The 21,614-nt window shown below is 57.7% G+C and overlaps 2 protein-coding genes across 2 annotated transcripts in view; one reads left to right on the top strand and one right to left on the bottom strand.

Annotated features, from left to right (window-relative positions):
- Window positions 1-1,126: 1,126 nt before the first annotated feature.
- DUSP2 (dual specificity phosphatase 2) lies at window positions 1,127-3,421 on the bottom strand. Its single transcript, XM_003908972.4, has 4 exons — window positions 2,921-3,421; window positions 2,713-2,837; window positions 2,113-2,332; window positions 1,127-1,996 (listed from the first exon to the last, which is right to left on the bottom strand). Exons 1-4 carry the CDS (start codon window positions 3,306-3,308, stop codon window positions 1,782-1,784), a joined length of 948 nt encoding a protein of 315 aa, XP_003909021.2. The 5' UTR covers window positions 3,309-3,421; the 3' UTR covers window positions 1,127-1,781.
- Window positions 3,307-21,614, top strand: part of LOC103877138 (translation initiation factor IF-2-like) — an 82,986-nt gene continuing 64,678 nt past the window's right edge. Inside the window, exons 1-5 of the mRNA XM_021925052.2 lie at window positions 3,307-3,495; window positions 3,821-3,862; window positions 4,701-4,792; window positions 6,344-6,497; window positions 6,614-6,740. Coding sequence (XP_021780744.2) covers window positions 3,307-3,495; window positions 3,821-3,862; window positions 4,701-4,792; window positions 6,344-6,497; window positions 6,614-6,740 — 604 coding nt within the window. The remainder of the gene's footprint in view (window positions 3,496-3,820; window positions 3,863-4,700; window positions 4,793-6,343; window positions 6,498-6,613; window positions 6,741-21,614) is intronic.

Genomic DNA, 21,614 nt, shown 5'->3' with positions numbered 1-21,614 from the left:
GGAGACAGTTGACAGATCATCAGGCATTAGTTAGAGTTTCATAAGGAGCATACATCCCATATCCCTCCAATGCAGTTCACAACAGGGTTCGAGCTCCTATGAGAATCTAATGCTGCCACTGATCTGATAGGAGGCGGAGCTCAGACAGTAATGCTAGCAATGGGGTATGCGGGGAGCGGCTGTGATACTGATGAAGCTGCTCACCTCCTGCTGTGCAGCCCAGTTCCTAACAGACCACAGACAGTTGGTGCAGAGGCAACCCTTGGCTGGATGACACTCCCAATGGCCGAATGTCCCGGTGAGCCTGAAGTAGGACTGGCTCCCGCACAACCATCCCCAAAGGCCTCAGCAGCCCTGCTCACAGGCATATCACAGCACCCACTTCCGGCAGCCTCCACAGGTACCCCTAGGCTTCTGGCATGGGCGCGGCCCTTGTCTCAGGTCTCCACTGAACCTTAGTCCTATGCTGGGCCCGTAACTGGAAGTTCGACCAAGATGTGCCAGTTGGGTGGGTGTGCAGAACAATGAATCCCATCCCTGGTGACAGGTCCTCTGCACCAGACATGGGGCCACATGCCTTTGGGGGACACGAAGGAGCTCTGGAACAGGGGACACCGTGAGCCCCAGCCCTGGGATGTAGGAGAAGAGTAGGGAGGCCGTGCCGGCCTGCTGTGAGGAAGCAGACACCCACACGGCCTGGGAAGTGCCTCTTGCGTGGGCGTGCACACACGCTCCCACAGGAACGCCACGCGCAACATGCACGTGTGCACAGGCCAAGACCACCCACCCCCACAGGACCACACCCTCAGGCACACACTTGCATCCTTCCATGTTGCGAAAAGGAAGCGGGGTCTGATCGGGGCAGCACTGGGCCCGGCTCTGAATCACAGACGGGACCCCAGCCTCCCAGAAACAACCCTGTTCAGCTCTGGAGAGAGGTCCCTGTCTGGGAAAAGACGCCAGCGCAGGGAGAACTGAGGGCAAGAGAGCAGCCTTTGTGAGGAGGGTCGGACCTGCCCCTTCCGGCCACCGGCCCCTCTGCCCCTTCACTTCCGAAACCCTGAGGGCACAAGGAAATGTGAGGTCCAAGCAGCCTCCCAGGCATCAGATGAGACCAGACACTGGGTTGTTGTTTTTTAAACAAAACAATATTTTATTGACACATCCTGAATGATCTGTATAAATATAAAGTGCTAAGTTTCCAATCCCTGCCCACAGGGCTAGGAGGAAGCGGGGGAGGGAGTGTTAAATGTCAGCTGAGCACAAATAACTTTCCAGCGCCAGCACAGGCGTGAAAGGCTCACAGACTGACACACACAGCACAACACACCCATCACTTCCCAAGTCCCCAGCTTCCCCAGGAACACAGGGCTTGGGCTCCAGGCCCGGGGCGGACCAACCCATGGACAGGGCTCCTGGTTGTCACAGCTTGTTCCTTGGAGCTCTCAGGCTGCCAAGGGCTTCAACATGATGGTGGACCAGGGAGAGTCCACGGTATAGAGTCCAGTTGATTTCCGCCAGAGGATGGGATGGGAAAGAGCAGACACACCCTCGGTTCCCGACCCCGAATGAGGGCCAGCCTCAGTCCCCCGGCAGAAGAGCACCAGGTCAGAAAGGCCAGCATGCCGGCATTGCTAGAGCCCCCCACGGGGCTTCTCAAACTGTGAGGAGGTAGCAGCCCTCCCAGAGGTGAGGGGACTGTGCTGGCCCAGAGAGGAGCCCACCAGTCCACAGTCAGCTCCTGCCAGCACAGTGAGGGGGGCAGGCAGAGGGGCACCACCTCAGTGACACAGCACCTGGGTCTCAAACTGCAGCAGCTGCCCCATGAAACTGAAGTTGGGGGAGATGATCCCCCGACGCTGCTTAACGAAGTCAAAGGCCTCGTCCAGCCGCACACGGCGACTCTGCATGAGGTAGGCCAGGCAGATGGTGGCCGAGCGTGAGATGCCGGCCTGGCAGTGCACCAGCACCCGGCCTCCGCTGTTCTTCACCCAGTCTGCAAGGGAGACGGGGGAGTGGTGTCAGACGGCATGTGCACAGCCCAGGAGACAGGTGCCCCCAGCCCTCTCCTCTGGAGCCCCTCAGGACCTCTGGGCAGAGGCGCCCCCTTACCAATGAAGCCTATGGCCTCCTGGAACCAGGCGCTGATCTCCACCACCTGGTTGTCCTCCACAGGGATACTCTTGTAGTGGAAAAGGCCCTCAAAGTGGTTGGGGCAGCTGGCGGACACGTTGAGGACGGCGGTGATGCCACACGCCTGCAGCCCCTGCAGGTCTGACGAATGGCTGCAGCTGCCCAGGAACAGGTAGGGCAAGATCTCCACAGGGCCACCCTGGAGGGGGTAGACAGACGGTGAGGCCTTCGCAGCCCAGCCCCGGATGGCTGGAGCAGCAGCGATTGGAGACCCCATGGGCTGGCCGAGACAAGAGGAGTCCTCAGCCAGTCCTCCTGACCTGAGACAGGACTCAGGAATGTGCGGAGGACACACCGGGACACACGTGCCCCTCACACTCCCAACATACACATGCAAACGTACACAGACCCACACAGGCACGTGCGAGCAGCCGTGCCCCACCCCCCCCAACACACACACGTACACAGGTGGGTACATGGGCAAACTGCTCGCATCCCCAAATGGCAGGCTCTTTCTCTAGAGGCGCCCAGTCTGCGGTGGGGAGGGAGGGAGGGTCCGGGGCGGGGGGCAGTTCTCACCTGGTCGTAGATGGGAGCCCTCGGGTCGGAGCAGCTGGTTTTGCTCCCTGCCGGCGGCGGCAGCGCAGGGGCGGGGGCCTCAGAGCACAGATCGGGACAGCAGCCCTGGAAGCCGTCGAAGCCTCCTGCAAGGAGGGGAAGGGCACGGTCAGCAGGGAAAGCCGGGCTGGAGGTGGGTGGGGCGGGCCAAGGGCGGCCGGCGGCTCACCTCGCAGGAAGAACACGGCGGTGGGCCCCGCGCGGGTCTCGTGCAGCAGCGCGGCCAGCAGCACGTGGGCCGGGCCGTCGGGCCGGAGCTCTGCCACCGAGGCACTGCCCTCGTCCAGCACCACGGCCCGCGCCAGCTCCCCGCGGCTCAGGCGCGTCCGCAGCGCGCGGTCGGGTAACAGGCAGGCGAGAACCGCCGCAGGGGGGCCCCGCGCACGGCGCCGGAGCAGCGCGTTCCAAGGCACCGGGCGCGCGGCGCGCACGTGGCGGCGGCAGAAGGCCAGGAAGGGCCGGCAATCGAGCAGCAGCGTGCGTTCCGCCTCCCGCGGCTCCCGCAGCAGCGTGCCCAGCGCCGCGCACTCCAGCTCGCGCGCCGCCTCCAGCCCCATGGCCGCCGGTGCCTCTTCTTCCTTCCGCTCGTTACCGCGTCCCGGGCTCTCGTGGCGGTGGCGCTGCCCGAGCGGTCGACTCCGGGCGCCCTCCGCGGCGGCCCGGGTTAAATACCCCTGGGCCGGCCTCCGGGACACCATACAAGGGCAGAGCAGGAAGGCGCTGGCGCCCGCCCCCGCCCCTCACGTGGGGCGCAGGCTGGGCTGACCCGGGGACTCCGGAGGCGGGGGAGGTTGGCGGGGAAGGCAGGGCGCAGGGATGAACACACAGAGAGGAGGCGGGGACCAGCGACTACGGGAAGGGAAGGTGTTATCCGGAGTCGGAGGGACCAGCACCCCCACCTTCTTTGCGCCCACCCTTTGACCTGTCCCAAGCCACTCAGTCCTGGGGAACCCAGCTTCACAGATGCAAGTCCCCCCCTTAGGGCCAGCGATGTCCCTTGGAGTACCCCACCCGCCAACCCCACGCTTCCTCTGCCTTTTCCCTTTCCCTCCCAGAATTTTCCTCTTAGAAATTTGTCACCACAAACATTGACAAATGCCTGCTGCCACGGGTGAGTTCTACACTGGATGATGGGGAGGTCCCTGCTGAGATGTCCTATTGCTCATATATTTGGAGACCTTGGGCCAGAGGGCCTTTCTCTCTCCCCCTCCCCACCCCCCATTGCCTGGATGAGACCAGCACTCAGCGTCTTGCAGTAGGTTGGTGGCCAAGTTAGGCCCGAACACAGTCCCCGGGACCCAGGCCCCTGGGCTTGGGCCGAAGGAAATGAGGGGGTCCTGGGGCCTTTCGTGGGGAAAGTAGGGGTCTGAGACCGCCTTCCAGTTAAGAGTGGGGCAAAGCTTCTTCCTCCTGGGCGCAGGGAAAGCCCCCAGGCCCCGGAGAGAAGCACTTCCCGCTGTCACAAGCCCGCCCTGGAGGGAAGTCCGCTGACGCTCCCAGCCCTCCCCAGGCCTGCGGGGATTTCAGGACCTTGGCAAGGGGAAGAGGGAGAAGCAGAACAGAACTGGCCTCCCCCATCCTAGGCCTCCCTGTCCAGCCCCCCTGGGCAGCAAAGTCCAGGGCTAGCACTGCACCCGGAGGACTGGGGGCCTGGGTGTCCCCTCCATCCTGCCCTCCCCCAGCCCTGCTGCCGGATGTGGTGAGGCCCAGGTGTGCGTGGAGTGTCTGAGCCACAAGAATTGTTGGCAGTGAACTCCCAAACTCAAGCAGAGAAGTTCAGGTGGGTGGAGACAGTGTTACTGAACTGGAGCTGCCCTCGCCCTGCCCCCAGCTGCGTGGGATTTCAGAACCCACCCTCCAAGCCCCCAGTCTCCTGAGGCCCTCCTCCACCTCCTCTGAAAGACCCTTCCGGTTCTCCGGCAGACCCCTGTGTCCACGCCATCTTGAAGAGTGACAGCTGGGACCTGCGTGGAGCCCCCAGCCCTCTGGACTCGTCTGCTCTGAGCTCCTCACAGCAGTGTGCTGTGTGCACGGGAGCGTGGTACCTGTGCAGTTCCACTACGTGTGAGAAGGACCTGGAGCTTGTGTGTGCTGGGGTCAGAGCAGATGCAGAGGAGAAAACCCCAAGGATTCCAAAGGTCCCTGGGGCCACGTCACCGTCTCAGTGTCTCCATCTGTAAGGGGGAGCACATCGTGGCGCAGCGGCCCTTCCACACTGGTTCCAAGGCTACTGGTTCTAAGGCTACCCCACCGTCCGCGCAATTGGCTGAGGCCCTGCCCTCCCTGGCAAGCCAGTCTGGAGGCTGAGGCGGCAAAGTCCACAACAGAGCCGGGGAGTCTGGGCCACAGATCCCAGAGGCTGATAGGAGCCCTTATCATTGGCATCGGCCTCCAAATGACTTAATGCTGATTCCAGGGACAAATTACAGAGCGTGCAGGACAATCAGGTCCAGTCTTGCTTCTGGGCTGGGAGCCACAGCCTTCCAGCGCCGTGAGAGGACCCCAGCCAGGTGGGATCCCTGATTCAGAAGTGAACTCAGCTCAGCCGCGTAAGGGGCTCCAGACCCCAACTCCTATGCTGAGCTGGGCCTCTTCCCCTCCTGGAGAACCTGGTATACCTTGCCGGGGAGTTCCGCATGTGGGGAGAGCATTGCTGAAGGTTTGCTCTGATAGCGCAGTCCCTGGGACCTGGCACTCCTGGCCACGACCAGTGGTCTCTTTTTCTTTTTAAGTGACAGGATCTTGTTATGTTGTCCACACTGGCCTCAAACTCCTGAGCTCAAATGATCCTCCTGCCTCAGCCTCCAGAGTACCTGGGACTATAGGCAACTGCCACCACCCAGCTCAGGACTGGTGATGGCTGCCTAACGCGGCTGCACCTGTGTCACACCCTTGAGGCCATTTGCCTTGGGGCTGTCCCCTTTTCAGCTCTGGAATGTGGACTCACAGAGGCCCAGCTTAGCCATGAAGGAGGGCCTTCCTTTGCCTTCCTTCCCTACTCCCAAACTGGGGAAAGCCCCACCCCCGATTACTGGGTGAAAGCCCAGGGCTGGGGTAAGAAGAGGGGGAGAGACTCACAAACCCATGTCCCTCTCCCACTTTTGCTCTGACAAAAGCCCCCCAAGCCTTGGGTGCTGCCGCTGGCGATTATGTGCAGGACGCCTGCTCCTCTCCACCACCCCCTCAGAGTCTCCCCAACCACCGTTCGCCAGAGCCCAGCCTTGGGAGCCACAGCAGAGAGGAGGCAGGGCATTGGGTGTAAGGGTGAGGACGCGGTGAGGAGGGGTCTCTGCTAGGCTGGATGCCCCGCAGCCCGAAGGCTCTGGAAGCAGGACCCGGTCCTCGCCACCGGATGGAAAGGGGCTGACCCAGGTTGGGGGTCCCTGCTCAGAGCTCTCTCTGTTTTTGTTTTTCTCGGCCTGGCTCTTACAGAGCAGACACTGTCAAGTAAGTTTGGACTCAGCACTTTTTTTAAAATTGAAAACCTGTGAGACTCACAGGAACAAATGATGATTCTGCGTGTTATTCTTTTTATAACCATCTATTTTGACGGCTGTTTAAGCGTCACTGGCTCCTGCCTTTGGGATTCCAGGTCTTTCCTGGCCCCAGCAGCACATCCACCCACCTCCCCGCACGGCGAGTCTCCCTTCCACAGCTGCCTCACTCAGCATCACGCTGATGCTACAGAACCTTCCTTCCTCCTTCCAGCCCCCACCCCCAAGCAGATGCCCCACACCGGGCGGGAGGTGAGTGGCTTGGCTACCGTGCTTCGGCCAGTTTAGGGATGAAGGTGAGAGTGGCGGGCCACCCCAAGCTCTGCCTGAGGGGTGAGTCAGGGATGACGTCGGGTTTCCTGTGCCAGGCCTCTGACGAACATGCCGATGCGGCGGCCACCCCCACAGGCTCCTGCCAGGTGCAGATTCATACCCCACGCGCCAGGCTCCAGGAACAGCCCCTGTGTGAGGAAGGCGTGTCCAGCACAGTGCAGGGTGGGGGCGGGGTTTTCACCTGGGGCACCCAGCCCTTAGCAAGTCCTCCTCCTGGTCAAGATGAAGCGGGAAGCCTGCAGCCGAAAGGACTGATGTCTGTTCCCACACTCTGTCATGCGTCATGTCACATGCGTGTGTGTGAGCAGGACCACCCAGGAGCAGGGCTGCCAGGGAAGCTCTCCTGGACACGCGGAGGCCTCCTCAGGGGACCCGTCGCTCAGGCTAAATGCATGGGGGCCCGCGACATGCCCCAACCCTGGCCCTGCCTCTCACCCGGGTGCCACCCTGAGCTTCAGGTACCCTGGTGTGCACCCCTCAGCAGGCGTTCGGGTACTCAGACACTTCGAGGCTGCATCTAGACCAGCACTGAGGAGTCCCCAGCCATGCGCGGAGGACATTCTGCCTTTTTCAAGCCAATCAGTCCTTCTGAGTACATCAAGAAGAAAGTCTCCACCTGGGGCTGGCATCGCTATGACCCTAATACCTGCGTTTCCTCATTTTAACCAAGAGGCTTAGTGCTCCTTTCTGCATTTATCACTTACTCAATCCTGCACTCAGAAATACATTTCAAGAACCTATTATGGGCCGGGCGCGGTGGCTCAAGCCTGTAATCCCGGCATTTTGAGAGGCCAAGACGGGCGGATCACGAGGTCAGGAGATCGAGACCATCCTGGCTAACACGGTGAAACCCCGTCTCTACTAAAAACACAAAAAACTAGCTGGGACTAGCAGGCGCCCGCCACCTCGTCCCAGCTACTCGGGAGGTTGAGGCAGGAGAATGGCATAAACCCTGGAGGCGGAGCTTGCAGTGAGCTGAGATCCGGCCACTGCCCTCCAGCCTCGGGGACAGAGCAAGACTCCGTCTCAAAAAAAAAAGAACCTATTATGTACCAGGTACTGTTCTACGTGCTGGGGATATAGCAGTAAATCCCAAAGCACTGCCCTCAAGGTGCTGACCTCGTTGCTTCAACGATATATACTTTTGTGATTTTGTTGTGTTCATGATAAATGATACTAATTATCCACCTAGAGTAATGACATCTTTTCCTTTTAAAGTAAATTTTAGGTTTGTAAAAACTGAGTTCACTTAAGGAAAACTGTTGGGAACAGATGGTACCCAAACATCTTAAAAAGTGAGGTGCACGGCCGGGCGTGGTGGCTCACGCCTGTAATCCCTGCACTTTGGGAGGCCAAGGTGGGTGGATCACCTGAGGTCAGGAGTTCAAGACCAGCCTGGCCAACATGATGAAACCCCGTCTCTACTGAAAATACAGAGAATTAGTCAGGCATGGTGGCAGGCACCCATATCCCAGCTACTCAGGAGACCGAGGCAGGAGAATCACTTGAACCCGGGAGGTGGAGGCTGCAGTGAGCTGAGATCGCGCCACTGCATTCTAGCCTGGGCAACAGAGCAAAACTCCGTCTCAAAAAAAAAAAAAAAGAAAAACGTGCGGTGCAGGGAGGAGATGCCAGAATCAGGCCGCGTTGTCCGGGAAAGGATCCTATGGCCCCTTCCAGCTTTGGGAGGTGCGGTGCTGTGGAATCTGGCTCCCCCTTCTGCCATGGTTTCCCATAAAGAGAGGAGGCCTGAGGAAGGGACTCTGGGAGAACTCATTGCCAAGGCCCCACTTGCCTGTGGGCCTGTCCAGCAAAGCAACCATGTGTGTGTGTTCCCAGATGGGCCTGGGCCTGGGCCTGGGGGTGGAAGGAACCCCTCTCTGGCTTTTCCCTGGGCACCCACCCCTGGCACACCTGTGGCCCCCAACCCATGGGGTTCCCGGTAGTGAAACTGATTCCCGCCCCACTAGCCAGAGGCACTGTGGCTTAGGCCTGGGTATCCAAGGAGGGAAGAGGAGGTTGTGGCCGGTGGTAAGAGTTAGGCAAGAAATGAAGGAGTCTCAAAAATGTGACCGCACTTGTGCAGGGGGACTGAGAGACAGGACTAGCTGGATTTCCTAGGCCGACTAAGAATCCCTAAGCCTAGCTGGGAAGGTGACGGCAACTTCTACCTTTAAACACGGGGCTTGCAACTTAGCTCACACCGGGCCGATCAGATAGTCAAGAGCGCTCACTAAAATGCTGATTAGGCAAAAACAGGAGGTAAAGACGTAGCCAATCATCCGATGCCTGAGAGCACAGCGAGAGGGACAATGATTGGGATATAAACCCAGGCATTCCAGCCGGCAGCGGCTCCCCTCTTTGGGTCCCCTCCCTTCGTATGGGAGCTCTGTTTTCACTCTATTAAATCTTGCAACTGCAAAAAAAAAAAAAGTAAGTGACCTCACTGTGGGCACAGGGTAAGTGGCTCTGTGACAAGAGGCCTCCTGGGACTCCCCTGTGACCACAGTTGGGTGCACTGTTGGAGGGGGACTGACAAAGGGACCTCCTTCTCACCTCACTAGCACTGCTGACACCTTAACTACCATCGAAGACCAGGCCAAGCGCTCTGCCACCCCCCAAAACCAGCAATCCCAGCACAGCAGCAGCAGCAGCGGCGGGGGCAGCTCTGGGCATCAGTTAGCTGTGGGGGCTCTGAGGCCACCTTGCCTTGGTCAGACACAAACGGGCTGCTTCCCTACGGTGTGGTATTGGTCTCGTCCTTCATTAAAAAGAGCGATCACTGGCACTGTGTTCGGTGCCTTGGGGACATCACTGCGTCTAGCCTCACACCCTGGAGAGCTGCCTCATTACCCTGCTCTGCAAATAGGGAAACCGAGGCCCAAAGGTGTTAGGGGGCAGAACCAAGGCCACACAGTCCCTATGCAAATGAAGAACTGGGGTTGGAACCTGGGCTTAACCACTAGGCTGCCCTGCCCCTGGCCAGGGTCCACATGGGTCCGCCTATGTGGTGTCCCCAGCACACACCCTCCTGCCTGGGTCTCTTGCTTCATGGGACAACCGCAACAGCTGACACCATTGTGTGCTTGCCATGTGCCCTGACTTCTCCCGAGAGCTTAACAGAAATTATCTCATTTAAACCTCAAAGAGCCCCACAAGTGGGAGGGATTGGCACTCCAAATACAAATGGGGGAGCCACGGCTCAGAGAGGCTGAGGAGTTTGCCCGAGCTCTCAGAGCAAAGGCTGAAATTCACAATTTTGTGTTCCCTCCTGACTGTCTCCAGAATCCAGGTCCCCATCCTCCAGGCCCTTCCCATCTGCCTCCCACCCTTGCCCGCAGCCCTCCTTTCTCTCAGCTGCCATCTTGGAGGACCTTCAGGGCATTAGTGCCACCTCCCCAGCTCTGCTGCAAACCCCTTGAGGATGCACAGTACCCAGGGCACTGCTCCTCTGAGTCCACTGGGAAGCTCAGTGCCCAGCCCTGAGTGGGCCTTGATGCATCTCTGCAGGCATGAGGACTTGCCCCTGTGCCCCCAGGTAGCCCTCAACAGGAAGCTGACACAGGAAGCTGAAATCCACAATGTGGGATGAAGTCATTGTCAGGCTAGGCCTTCATCCCTCACCATGCCTCAAGCTCCAGGGAAAAAGAGATGTCCTCAGGTGCCCAGAGTGGACACCCCAGGCATGTCAGTCAAAGAGCCCACCATGGGGCTGGGCATGGCAGCTCATGCCTGTAATCCTAGCACTTTGGGAAGCCCAGACGGGCAGATCACTTGAGGCCAGGAGTTCCAGACCCACCTGGCCAATATGGTGAAACTCCGTCTTTACTAAAAACACAAAAATTAGGCTGAAGTGGTGGCACATGCCCATAGTCTCAGCTACTCAGGAGACTGAAGCACGAGAATCACTTGAGCCTGGGAAGCAGGGGTTGCAGTGAGCTGAGATTGCACTACTGCACTCCAGCCTGGGCAACAGAGTGAGACTCTGAGACTCTGTCTAAAAAAAAAAAGTCCACTGTGACAACCCACCGAATGTCTTAGGTTCAAGGACAAGCTCTACCACACACAGCTCTGTGGCTCTGGGCACACCGTGAGCTTGTCTTCCTGCAGGTCCCGGCACTCATTCACTCACCAAGTGTTACCGAGTGCCAGGCTGGCTGCTTTCAGGGTGCTAGGGATGCAGCCGTGAACGAGACACACAAAGTTCCTGCCCTCTGGGGCTGGCCTTCCAATGCAAGGCCAGAGATGGGTGGAGTAAGGAAACGAATGAGACCACGGCAGACACTGGGAGATGTTATCAATGACGCTGCAGAGGGGCATGAGACGGAGCAGGGGCGAGGGCAGCAGGGAGGGTTCTCGGAGGAGACGGCCTTCCGCGGCAACTTCAGGAATGACAAGGAGCCTGCCAGGGCTGGGGCAGGGAAGAGCGGCAGGAGGCAGAAGTTCTGGCAGGGACAGAGGCCTTGCAGCAGGAGCTCTGGTGGAGCCCGGGGCCCTGGTCAGGGTCTGATTTCGTTAAAAGGACAATGAGAACCGTTGGAAGGTCCTGACTCAGGGTGGGCTGGGGAGGGAACCTGTGAGTGGAGGGTGGACTGTGGTGCAGGAGTGGCCGTGGGGAAAGGTCAGGAGTTGATGCAGTGATTCAGGGAACGGGGGCTGACTTGACCCTGGGTGGCAATAAAAATGAGGGAAGCTCCAGGATCAGCAGGGGCAGGGCTGGCAGGAATCGTGGGCAGAGGGGATGGGGTGGCAATGAGAAAGAGAGGGGCGGGGGTGGCTCCCAGGTCTGCGCTGAGCAGAGGGCAAACAGGTTCCTGAGGAAGGATCAGGTTCCCTCCTCTCCCCCGTCACCCCAGGCCCTGCCACGGCTCCTCCTCCATGAGACGGGGCCCCGGGAGCAGCCGAAGGAGACCAGCTGCTGCCCAGTTTTATAATCTGGAAGAGGGGCATTTGTTCGGCATAGGGTGAAGGCCAGAGAAGGGAGGTTGGCCCCGCCACAGCCAGAGAGAGCTGGGGAGCTGCAGCAGGCAGGGGCGGGCGAGGGGCACGGGGAGCTGAGGCTCAGGTTTAGAGCACAGATGGCTGGGGTGACACCAGACAGGAAGAGACTGATCAGGGAGGATCAGGGCCCAAATCCGATGATACTTCCTGGAGAGATAATGACCGCGCCTGGAAAAGCTGAGGCCATCACTGCCATGGAGCGTCCAGACACCCAGAGAGGGCCATGTGTGCGCACACACATACATGTGTTATGTGCACACAGACTCATACGCACACACCCTGCACTTACAAAGCCACTCACACAGCTGTCCTCCTGCGCGCGGTGCTGCACAGCCAAGCCTAAACATCCTCTCCATTACCCACGGACACCCAGACACGCCCACGGTGATGTGGCCTCCCTGGCCCCGGGACAGCCCACAGAGCCCTCCGTGATGAGTCCTGCCATGGACCCAGTGGCCCCAGGAACAAGCCCCCAGATCCATGGGGGACCCTCCCCGGCTCGCATGCCCCAGCTGCACAGTCCATGAACCTGCACTCCTGAGCACCAGCCCTGAGACCCACCGCCACCCCCCAGCTCCCTGCCCACATTTCACGTGGATACAGCCCTGCCTGATACAAGCCCTGAGTCCTTTTCTCAGACACCGCAGGTGAGTGGCCCCTTCCCTACTTGACCAGCACCACCCGGAAGGAAGCGGGTTCCTGGACTGCAGGGGCCGTTCAAGCAGGGCCATTTCTGGGGCCCTGGCCTCAGCCCTCTCCTCACACATAAACACGGGATGACCACACACCTGCCACACACACACACAACACACACATACACACCCCAGAACACACACACCACACATTTGTGACTATGAATGAATCTCTCATTGAGTGTTGCAACCCAGAAGAGGTCACCGCCGATGTCCCCTGCTTCCTTCAGGGGTGTAGCTGCTGCCCAGAGAAGTGTGTGGCCCTATCCCCAGCTCGACTCACCCACAGCAGGGCCTGGGCAGGAAGTGCCTGCCTCAGTTTCCCCAGGGGCAGGACTCAGGTTTAGTCTGAGAGAGGAAAGGCTCTGGAGTGGCTCCCAGTGGCCACCAAGGGCCTCTCAGGCGGGGCCTGGCAAAGGCAGTAGTGACCTAGGTCCAGCTTTCTAGAGCCTGCAGGGGTCAGGCACACCTAGTGCTTCGCCAGCACGGGGCTGGCCGGTTGTGGCTGTGAGATCACCCAGAGCAGGGCCGAGTGAGGGCCCCAGGGGACAGCCCCAAAGACAGCAGCCACTGAGCCAGAACCCCCAAGCCAGGAGGCTCCTTTCTGCTGGCCTGGGTGCTGAGGGCAAGGGAGAGGCACGAGGGACACAGGATGGCCCGCAGGGTGTGCTGCCCTTACCCAGACCCTGTGGGAGGACCCCGGAGAAGGGCAGGAGGGTGGTGCCCAGGGAGGCACCCTGTGTGCCAGCAGGGAAGGCCTGCAGCTGGCGGGCCACTTGCCCTCCTCCCTTCTCTCTCCTGTCTCTCTACCTACCCACTGTCACTTTGTTCTCTTCCTCCTCACCCATCTCTCTCCTCCTCCCCAGCCCCTCACTGCTCCCCATCTTCAGGCCACCCCCCTACCCTCCGTAAATATCCCGCTCAGCCAGACGAGGCCAAGGGGAGCTGAGCAGTGGCTGAGGCAGGGATGCTGGTCCTTGCCCACCCTTGCCAGGATGCCCTGGCAAGCCTCTCCCGTGACTCCTGCCCCTTGTGTGGACTTAAAGGACTGAGGCCCCTGATGCCAGTGCCTGGCCCAAGATGAACCAGTATAGAACCTGCCTCTCCCTGCTCAGAGACCGTAGTGGTGACAGCCATTCCCCACTCATGGGCCTGGCGTAGATCACTCGCCACGACCCCCATTCACACTGCAACCCCAGCTTCCACACCCCACTCTTGCTGTTCTCTGCCCCTGGATTGCTGGAGCCGCCTCCTCTGTGGAACCTTCTGTGTCCCAGCCCAGTCCTCCTGACTTCTTGTCCATTCTGGGCTCAAGCACGGCTGCCTCTTCAGCCTGCGACGCACTCCTGGAGGCCAGAGGAGGTGCTCCGGGACTGCTCCTGAGCGCCAGGTCTGCAGACAGGCCTGCACGTGCCCAGCCTTGCCCTGGCCAGGCCTGCTGGACCAGAGAAACCCACAGGATAAAGGCCCAAGGTCACAATGTAGGGGAGCTTCCCACGCCCTCCAGGGAAGGCGCCCAGAACCGAAGTCTTCTCCCTCTGGGGACTGAAGCCCCTCCTTGAGGCGGGAGAACAGCCACACCACCTCAACACAGGTCGCTCACCAGGCACAACAGGATTGTTGGTGGCTTCTGCATGCACCAGGATTTCACCTGCCTCCACCCTTCTCCGCCCACCAGACCTCTCTGCTCAGCCTCAGATCCCAGCCCAGAATGTCTAGTTGCTAATGGCCCCAGTCAGTGAGCTCCCAGAAGCTGCTCCATCCTCCCCAGATCCTGGAGGCCAGAGTAGCCGGGGGCCTGGCTCCAACTGCCCGGGTTCAAGATCCAGAGGGTTTGCTCGGCTCCATTCCAGCAGCACCAGGCACCTGGATGTTGTCTCATTCTGGCTAAAAATAAGATCTACTTGGCAATGTTTTCCAATAACTTCCCATTATTGTGAACCTACCATGAGCTCGCTACATTAAATCACACTTCTCATCAGTTTCACATCATTTCGCGAGACAGGAATTAGTTGCTATTTCCATTTGGTAGATGAGGAATTTTTCCCCAATGTCAAGGCAGAACTGGGACTCCAGCCCATCATTTCCTCATTAAGACCCCTGGGCTCTGTGCATCGGTCCTGCCTCTCGATGGTGGTGAGGTCCTCCAAGGAAGAGGTGGCCTGACATGCCCCTGCCCACGCTGCCGCCCATGCCCCTGGCACCATCTGATCTTGGTTGGAGCCCAGCAGTCCCCCACCCCCACCCAATGGGAACAGAACAGAAATGCGTGTGTGCCCAGGACCCAGGGCATGGGACCTCCCATGTGACTACAGATTAGATGTGGGTGAGAACCCCAGATGGGTTTGCCGTCTTCCAGGGGCTGGAGAACCCCTCCACCTTGGCCGAGAGGTGAGCCCACTTCAAACACACTTTTCCCTTTTTCTTATTCTCCAGAATTTGTTTGGAATGATGGCAAAAAATATGAGAAGAAGAAACACGCACTGCTTTTTAAACCGGAGAAGCAGAGACGTGGTTAACTCCACGCTGCAAAGGGATCAGAGACCCGGCATGTCATGTGCCCACACCAGGGCCCACGCTGGGTGACTCCAAGCGGTGTGACAAATTGGTTTGGGGGCCAATGTGAGGTTGCGGCAGAGGTTTCCCAAACCAACCAGCCGGTTTCAGAATCAACCAGGCCCTGTTGTCTCCTAACCAGACTATGATAACAGCCACCCCCCAGGTCCTGGCACCTCTGCCTCTCCCAGCCCTGTCTGCCCACCCCTCCCACACAGCCCAAGTCTTCTTCCCTGAGGGAAATCTCACTGAGTCCCGGCTCCCTGGCGTTGCCTCGGGGATGCACCCACACCCTTCGGTAGGGAGTCAAGGCCCCATCCTTTCTTCCCCTTACTTGGTTCATGTTCTTCAGCAAAGCCCAGCTCAGTTCTTCCCACCGGCCCCCGGCCCCCAAACCACCTTGCTCACTGCAGCCACTCTGTGTGCAGTGCCCTCCTCATGGACTCAGAACGCCCTCGTGCCCGCCTCCCAGGGGCCAGCACCAGTGCTGCCTCCTCCGTGAAGCTTCCCCATCACCCTGGCGGAGCGGGTGGCTCCCTCTCGGGTGGCCTGCAGCATCGTGAAGCCCTCAGGGACTTGCTGTCCCTTGGGAGCTGCTGTCATGCAGCTGCCTCCACGCACACTCCACCCTCTTGGATGTCTCCCTCCGTCCTCACCCCAGGAATTGTCGTCAGCCCTTCTTTACAGATACGGAAACCGAGGCCTGGAGAGGGAAAGTGAGTCACTCTGGGTGAATCCCAAGCAAGAGGCTGGAGGGGCAGAAGACATGTCCTGTACAGGCTGCCCAGAGCCGCGCTGCCTTCCCCCTCCTCAGCAGAGCCTGCCTGTCCCCAGGTCAGCCACGATCCCCCCAGGAAGGCCCCCATGTCCGAACACGGGGGTGGCCCCTGCCAGAGCCACACTGGGCAAGTACGGCTGTGGACAGAACCAATGCACAGCCACGGTTCCCATAGGGCAGGAGGAACAGGTCACAGAAGAACCACTCGGCTCATCCTCAGTCATCTCCCACCTCCCCAAGGAGCCCCTGGGGACTGGGGACAGGTCGGTAGCAGAGGAAGGAGGAGGGGCTTACAGACTTCTTGGCCCTGGCACGGAGTAGAAAATGGGTGAGCACGCGGCCACATGGGTTGGGAACCATAGAGTCAGACAGCATCCAGCAGCCCAGAAGCCCTGAGCTGAAGCCAAGTGCGGCTCTCCCTGCACCCCTCCCTGGGTGGAGGAAGTCCCCTGCTGGGTCCAGGGCTGGGACAGTGACAGGCCCCAGCGGGGAGGAGGCCCCACAGTCCCAGTCAGCCAAGGGAAATTGAAACTGCTAACACGCCAGCAGGAGGGCGCACACGGGGTGCCTTCCCTTATGGCGTGCGGGAAGGGGTGGCCCCTCTGTGTGGGCGGCGGCAGTGCTGAATCATGTCACTCTGCCCCCGCTGCTTCGCTGGGGAAGGGGTCCGGGCAGCGCCACCTCACCCTGCCGTTGTGGGAACTGAGTGAGCCACCATCCGGGAAGGTATTTTGGAAGCTGTGAAGGGTCTGCCATACGTAAATAATTGAAATAATGTAGGAACAACAGACTCATGAGTGCAGGCAAGTGGGCTGGCCTCCCAGGACAGGGGGCAGCCCCCACCTATAGGGAGACCCCAGAAGAAGCCTTTGTTCTGCCCCGTGGCCCCTCCCCAGGCATAGGGCTCTTCCTGGCCCCTCTGCCCACGTGTAAGCTCCTCTCACAGCCGAGGACGAAGCCTTCCCCAGGACCCTCCTCTGGTACCTCTCAGCCTCCTGGCCCTTGACTCCCCAACTTTGGATCCTGTGGGGCAAGAGAGGGCAGTCAGGAGAGCAGAGGCCCCGCGGTTGTCAATTCAGGGGCAGCGTCACAGACAGCGACCCCCTGCCCCACCTAGCTGGGCCCCTCCCTTGGGCATCTCCGGGCTGCTTATGCTAAGAGAACCTTTCTTTTCCTGATCAGCGGCCCTCTCTGTAGGCTCCGTGATCGGCTCCCAGCAGGTGCTGGGACGGAAGAAATCCATGCTGGTCTGCGGCGGCCACTGCTCCTGAGAGGATCGCCTCAGGGCCTGCTGCCCAGCAGTGCTCGGGCAAGGCTTGCTGAGTGGCTCAGGGCATGGGGTATCCAGGAGTCCAAGGTGGACCCAGGGGGCCTGGCCGCCTGCACAGCCCCTTCTTGTCCTAGCTGGGCAGAAAGCCCTCAAACCCTGGCCAGTGAGGTCCAGAGAGGCTGCACTAGGACGGCCCAGTCACGTCAGGGGCAAGAAGAATCGTGAGAGAGCCAGCAGCTAGGTCACGAGAGGGGGCTGGTCACTGTTTTTGGCCCCAGCCCCTTCTTGCCCCTTCAATAAACTTCTCCTCCACCCTGGAATTTCCCCAGAAGGATCACACACAGAGGGGCGCTGCCCAGAACCAAGACCTCCGTGAGATTCAACACGTGTTTGTGGAGCAGCCCTTATGTGCCAGGCACCGCTCTGGGCTCTGGGAATGCCGTGGCTTTGCTGGTTACTCTCTGTCCCCTTCCCCTTCCCCGTCCCAGACCCGTTCTCCTCCCTGCTACTCTCTGTCCCCTTCCCCTTCCCCTTCCCAGACCCATTCTCCTCCCTGCTCTGGGCCCACAGGCTGCCACGCGTGGACAGTCAGGTGGGCTCTGTTGCGCTCTGCTTCCTGACTCCTCAGCCAGAAGGCACCAGGAGGCGAAGCGGGGAAAGAGTCTTGGGGACTTCCACCCCTGCTCCCCCTCTGTCCTGACACCAAGGTGTGGGCTGGGCTGGGTCCCTCTGGGACTCCCGCTCCCATAACTCGGCCCCTCTGCACAGCCCTAGCTGTCCCAGGCTCTGACAACGTCTTCCCTCTTCTTGTTCCCCCAGCCCAAAAAAGAGGAATGGCCTTGGGACATAGTGCAAAAATGACTACCACATTTTGACGCTCTTCTGTCAAGAGGTGGAGTCCAATTCTCCACAACACATTGAGGCGAGTCACAGGACAGCCCAGCCTGTGGCACAGGTGCTTTCTCACGCCTCCTGCCCAGACGCCCACGGTTGCTGGCACTGTGTGTTTGCCCTCGCTGCAAATACGCCCGATTTGTTCAACTACAGCTGTGCTCCTCGTGGTCTTTGGCTGGAGGGGGTTGACGGACCCCACCTCCATTCTGGTTCCAGCCTCACCCCTCCTCCTGTAACATCCGGAATGAACTTTCTAAGTTTCTAAATTGCTCTGCTGGAAACCTCTCAGTGGCACCCAGGTATGTCGGCAGCAGTTCGATTTGGCTGACAGGACAGTGGCCGGGGTTTAAGTGGGGACTAGGAGCTCAGGCTGGTATGCAGGCTCTCTTCCCCAGAGCTCCCAGGCATATAAAAACTATGAAAACCCTAGAAGAAAACCTAGGAGATACCCTTCTGGACACAAGCCCTGGCAGAGACTCCAAAAGCAATTGTAACAAAACCAAAAATTGACAAATGGGACCTAATTAAACTAAACAGCTTCTGCACAGCAAAAGAAACTATCAACAGAGTAAACAGACAACCTACAGAATAAGAGAAAATATTTGCAAACTATGCATCCAACAAAGTTCTAATAGCCAGAATCTATAAGGAACTTAACAAGCACAAAACAACCCCATTTTAAAAAATGGGTAAAGGGCTGGGCGCAATGGCTCATGCCTGTAATCCCAGCACTTTTGGAGGCCAAGGCTGGCAGGTCACTTGAGGACGGGAGTTCAAGAGACCAGCCTAGGCCGGGCGCGGTGGCTCAAGCCTGTAATCCCAGCACTTTGGGAGGCCGAGACGGGCGGATCATGAGGTCAGGAGATCGAGACCATCCTGGCTAACACGGTGAAACCCCGTCTCTACTAAAAAATAAAAAAAAAAAAAATTAGCCGGGCGAGGTGGCGGGCGCCTGTAGTCCCAGCTACTCGGGAGGCTGAGGCAGGAGAATGGCGGGAACCCAGGAGGCGGAGCTTGCAGTGAGCTGAGATCCGGCCACTGCACTCCAGCCCGGGCGACAGAGCGAGACTCCGTCTCAAAAAAAAAAAAAAAAAAAGAGACCAGCCTGGCCAACATGTGAAACCCTGTCTCAACTAAAAATACAAAAATTAGCCAGGTGTGGTGGCTCGCGCCTGTAGCCCCAGCTAGCTACTTGGGAGGCTGAGGCAGGAGAATCACTTCAACCCAGGAGGCAGAGGTTGCAGTGAGCCGAGACCTTACCACTGCACTCTAGCCTGGGTGACAGAGCAAGACTCTGTCTCAAAAAAAAATAAAAATAAAAATAATAAAAATGGGCAAAGGCCATGAACAGACACTTCTCAAAAGAAGACATGCATGTGGCCAACAAGCATATTAATAAAATGGTCAGTATCACACTAATTATTAGAGAAAGGCAAATCAAAACCACAATAACAATTCATACCAGTCAGAATGGCTACTATTAAAAAGGCAAAAAATAACAGATTCTGAAGAGGTTGCAGAGAAAAGAGAACACTTCTGTGCTGCCAGTGGGAATGTGAATTAGTTCAGCCACTGTAGAAAGCAGTTTGGAGATTTCTCCAAGAACTTAAAGCAGAACTATCATTTGACCCAGCAATTTGTTACTGGGTATGTACCCAAAGGAACATAAATCATTCTACCACAAACACACATGCACATGAATGCTCATTGCAGCACTATGCACCATAGCAAGGAGGAGGAATCAACCTAAATGCCCATCAGCGGTGGACTGGATAAAGAAAATGTGGTGCATATATACCATGGAAGACTACACAGTCATAGAAAAGGAGATCATGGGCCGGGCGCGGTGGCTCATGCCTGTAATCCCAGCACTTTGGGAGGCCGAGGTGGGCGGATCACAAGGTCAGGAGATCGAGACCATCCTGGCTAACACGGTGAAACGCTGTCTCTACTAAAAATACAAAAAATTAGCCGGGCGTGGTGACGGGCACCTGTAGTCCCAGCTACTCGGGAGGCTGAGGCAGGAGAATAGCACGAACCCGGGAGGCAGAGCTTGCAGGAGCTGAAATTGTGCCACTGCACTCCAGCCTGGGCGACAGAGCGAGACTCCGTCTCAAAAAAAAAAAAGGGATCATGTCCTTTGCAGCAACATAGATGGAGGTGGAGGCCATCATCCTAACCAAATTAATGCAGTAATAGATACCCAAATACTGCGAGTTCTCACTTCTAAGTGGGAGCTAAACATTGAGCACACAGGGAGCCTACCTGAGGTGGAGGGGGAGGGTGAGGGTCAAAAAACTACCTGTCTAGTACTATGCTTATTACTGGGGTGACAAAACAATCTGTACACCAAACTTCCATAACATGCAGTTTACCCATGTCACAAGCTTGCACATGTACCCTCTGAACCTAAAATAAAAGTTGGAGAGGGCCAGGCGCAGTGGCTCAAGCCTGTAATCCCAGCACTTTGGGAGGCCGAGACAGGAGGATCACGAGGTCAGGAGATCGAGACCATCCTGGCTAACACGGTGAAACCCCGTGTCTACTAAAAAAATACAAAAAAAAACTAGCCGGGCAAGGTGGCGGCGCCTGTAGTCCCAGCTACTCTGGAGGGTGAGGCAGGAGAATGGCGAAAACCCGGGAGGCAGAGCTTGGTGGTGAGCTGAGATCCGCCACTGCACCCAGCCTGGCGACAGAGAGGTATCTGCCCCAGGAAAAAAAAAAAAAAAGGTTGGAGAGAAAAAAAACAAAATAAACTTAAAAATTTTTTAAAGTTTCTGTATGCTCAAACTCACCACAAACAAAAGTAAAGGGTGAGTGACAAAGATGAAGGAAATATTTAGAAACAGGCCGAGTGTGGTGGCTCACGCCTGTAATCCCAGTACTTTGGGAGGCTAAGATGGGTGGCTCGCCTGAGGTCAGGAGTCTCGAGACCAGCCTGACTAATGTGGCTAAACCCCGCCTCTTCTTAAAATACAAAAATTAGCTGTGACGTGGCGGCGCTGCGTCTGTAATCCCTTGTGCTATTCAGGGAGGTTGAGGCAGGAGAACTGTTTGAACCCAGGAGGAGGTTGCAGGAGTGAAGACTGTTTACTGCACTCCAGCCTGGGGCAACAAAAGCAAACCCCTCAATCCCAAAAACAAAAAGAAAATATTTGAAAGCAAGTGACAGATAAAATATCATTCATTCATTCAGTCATTCATCCAACAGTTAATTGGAGGGTGCCTATTAGGCACCAGGCGTTGTCTCAAGTGCTGGCAACTTTCACATAGACAAGTGACAAAACCCCTGCCCTCTTGGTTCTCACATTCTAATGGGGTGGGGAGGACAAGCAACAAAGAAATAAACACATCGTACGTCAGATAGTGGTTATGGAGAAAAGCCCAGCAGGACGAGGACAGAGAGCGTGAAGAAAGTGAGGAAAGATGCAAGGCGTCCAAAAACAAATAAGAAAAAGTCAAACAACACAACAGGAAAAGGGGCAAAGAATAGCAACACAGAATTCACCGACCAAGAAACGCAAATCTCCAGTAATCCACAAAAGCCATGCTCTACCCACTAAAACAAGGCGGCGCGATGATCCACCCGACAGGCTGGCAAACATTCAAGAACTGGGGAGGGTGGAGAATGAGTGAACTTGTGCCTTTCTGGTGGGAGTGTAAGTTGATAACATTTTTTAAAGAAAGCAATTTGACAGAACCTATCCAAATGTTTAAAGCACATGCTCTTCAACCCTGCAACCTCTCTTCTGGGTAAAGAAACTTGTCCAAAGATTTCCGAGGCCGCATTGTCTGTATCGGGAGGAAAAATGGAATACAAAATTTTTACACTTCTATCAAGTATC

The sequence above is a fragment of the Papio anubis genome, chromosome 14 (assembly GCF_008728515.1).
Source record: "Papio anubis isolate 15944 chromosome 14, Panubis1.0, whole genome shotgun sequence".
Lineage (NCBI taxonomy): Eukaryota > Metazoa > Chordata > Mammalia > Primates > Cercopithecidae > Papio > Papio anubis.
This window is presented reverse-complemented; position numbering and strand designations above follow the sequence as displayed.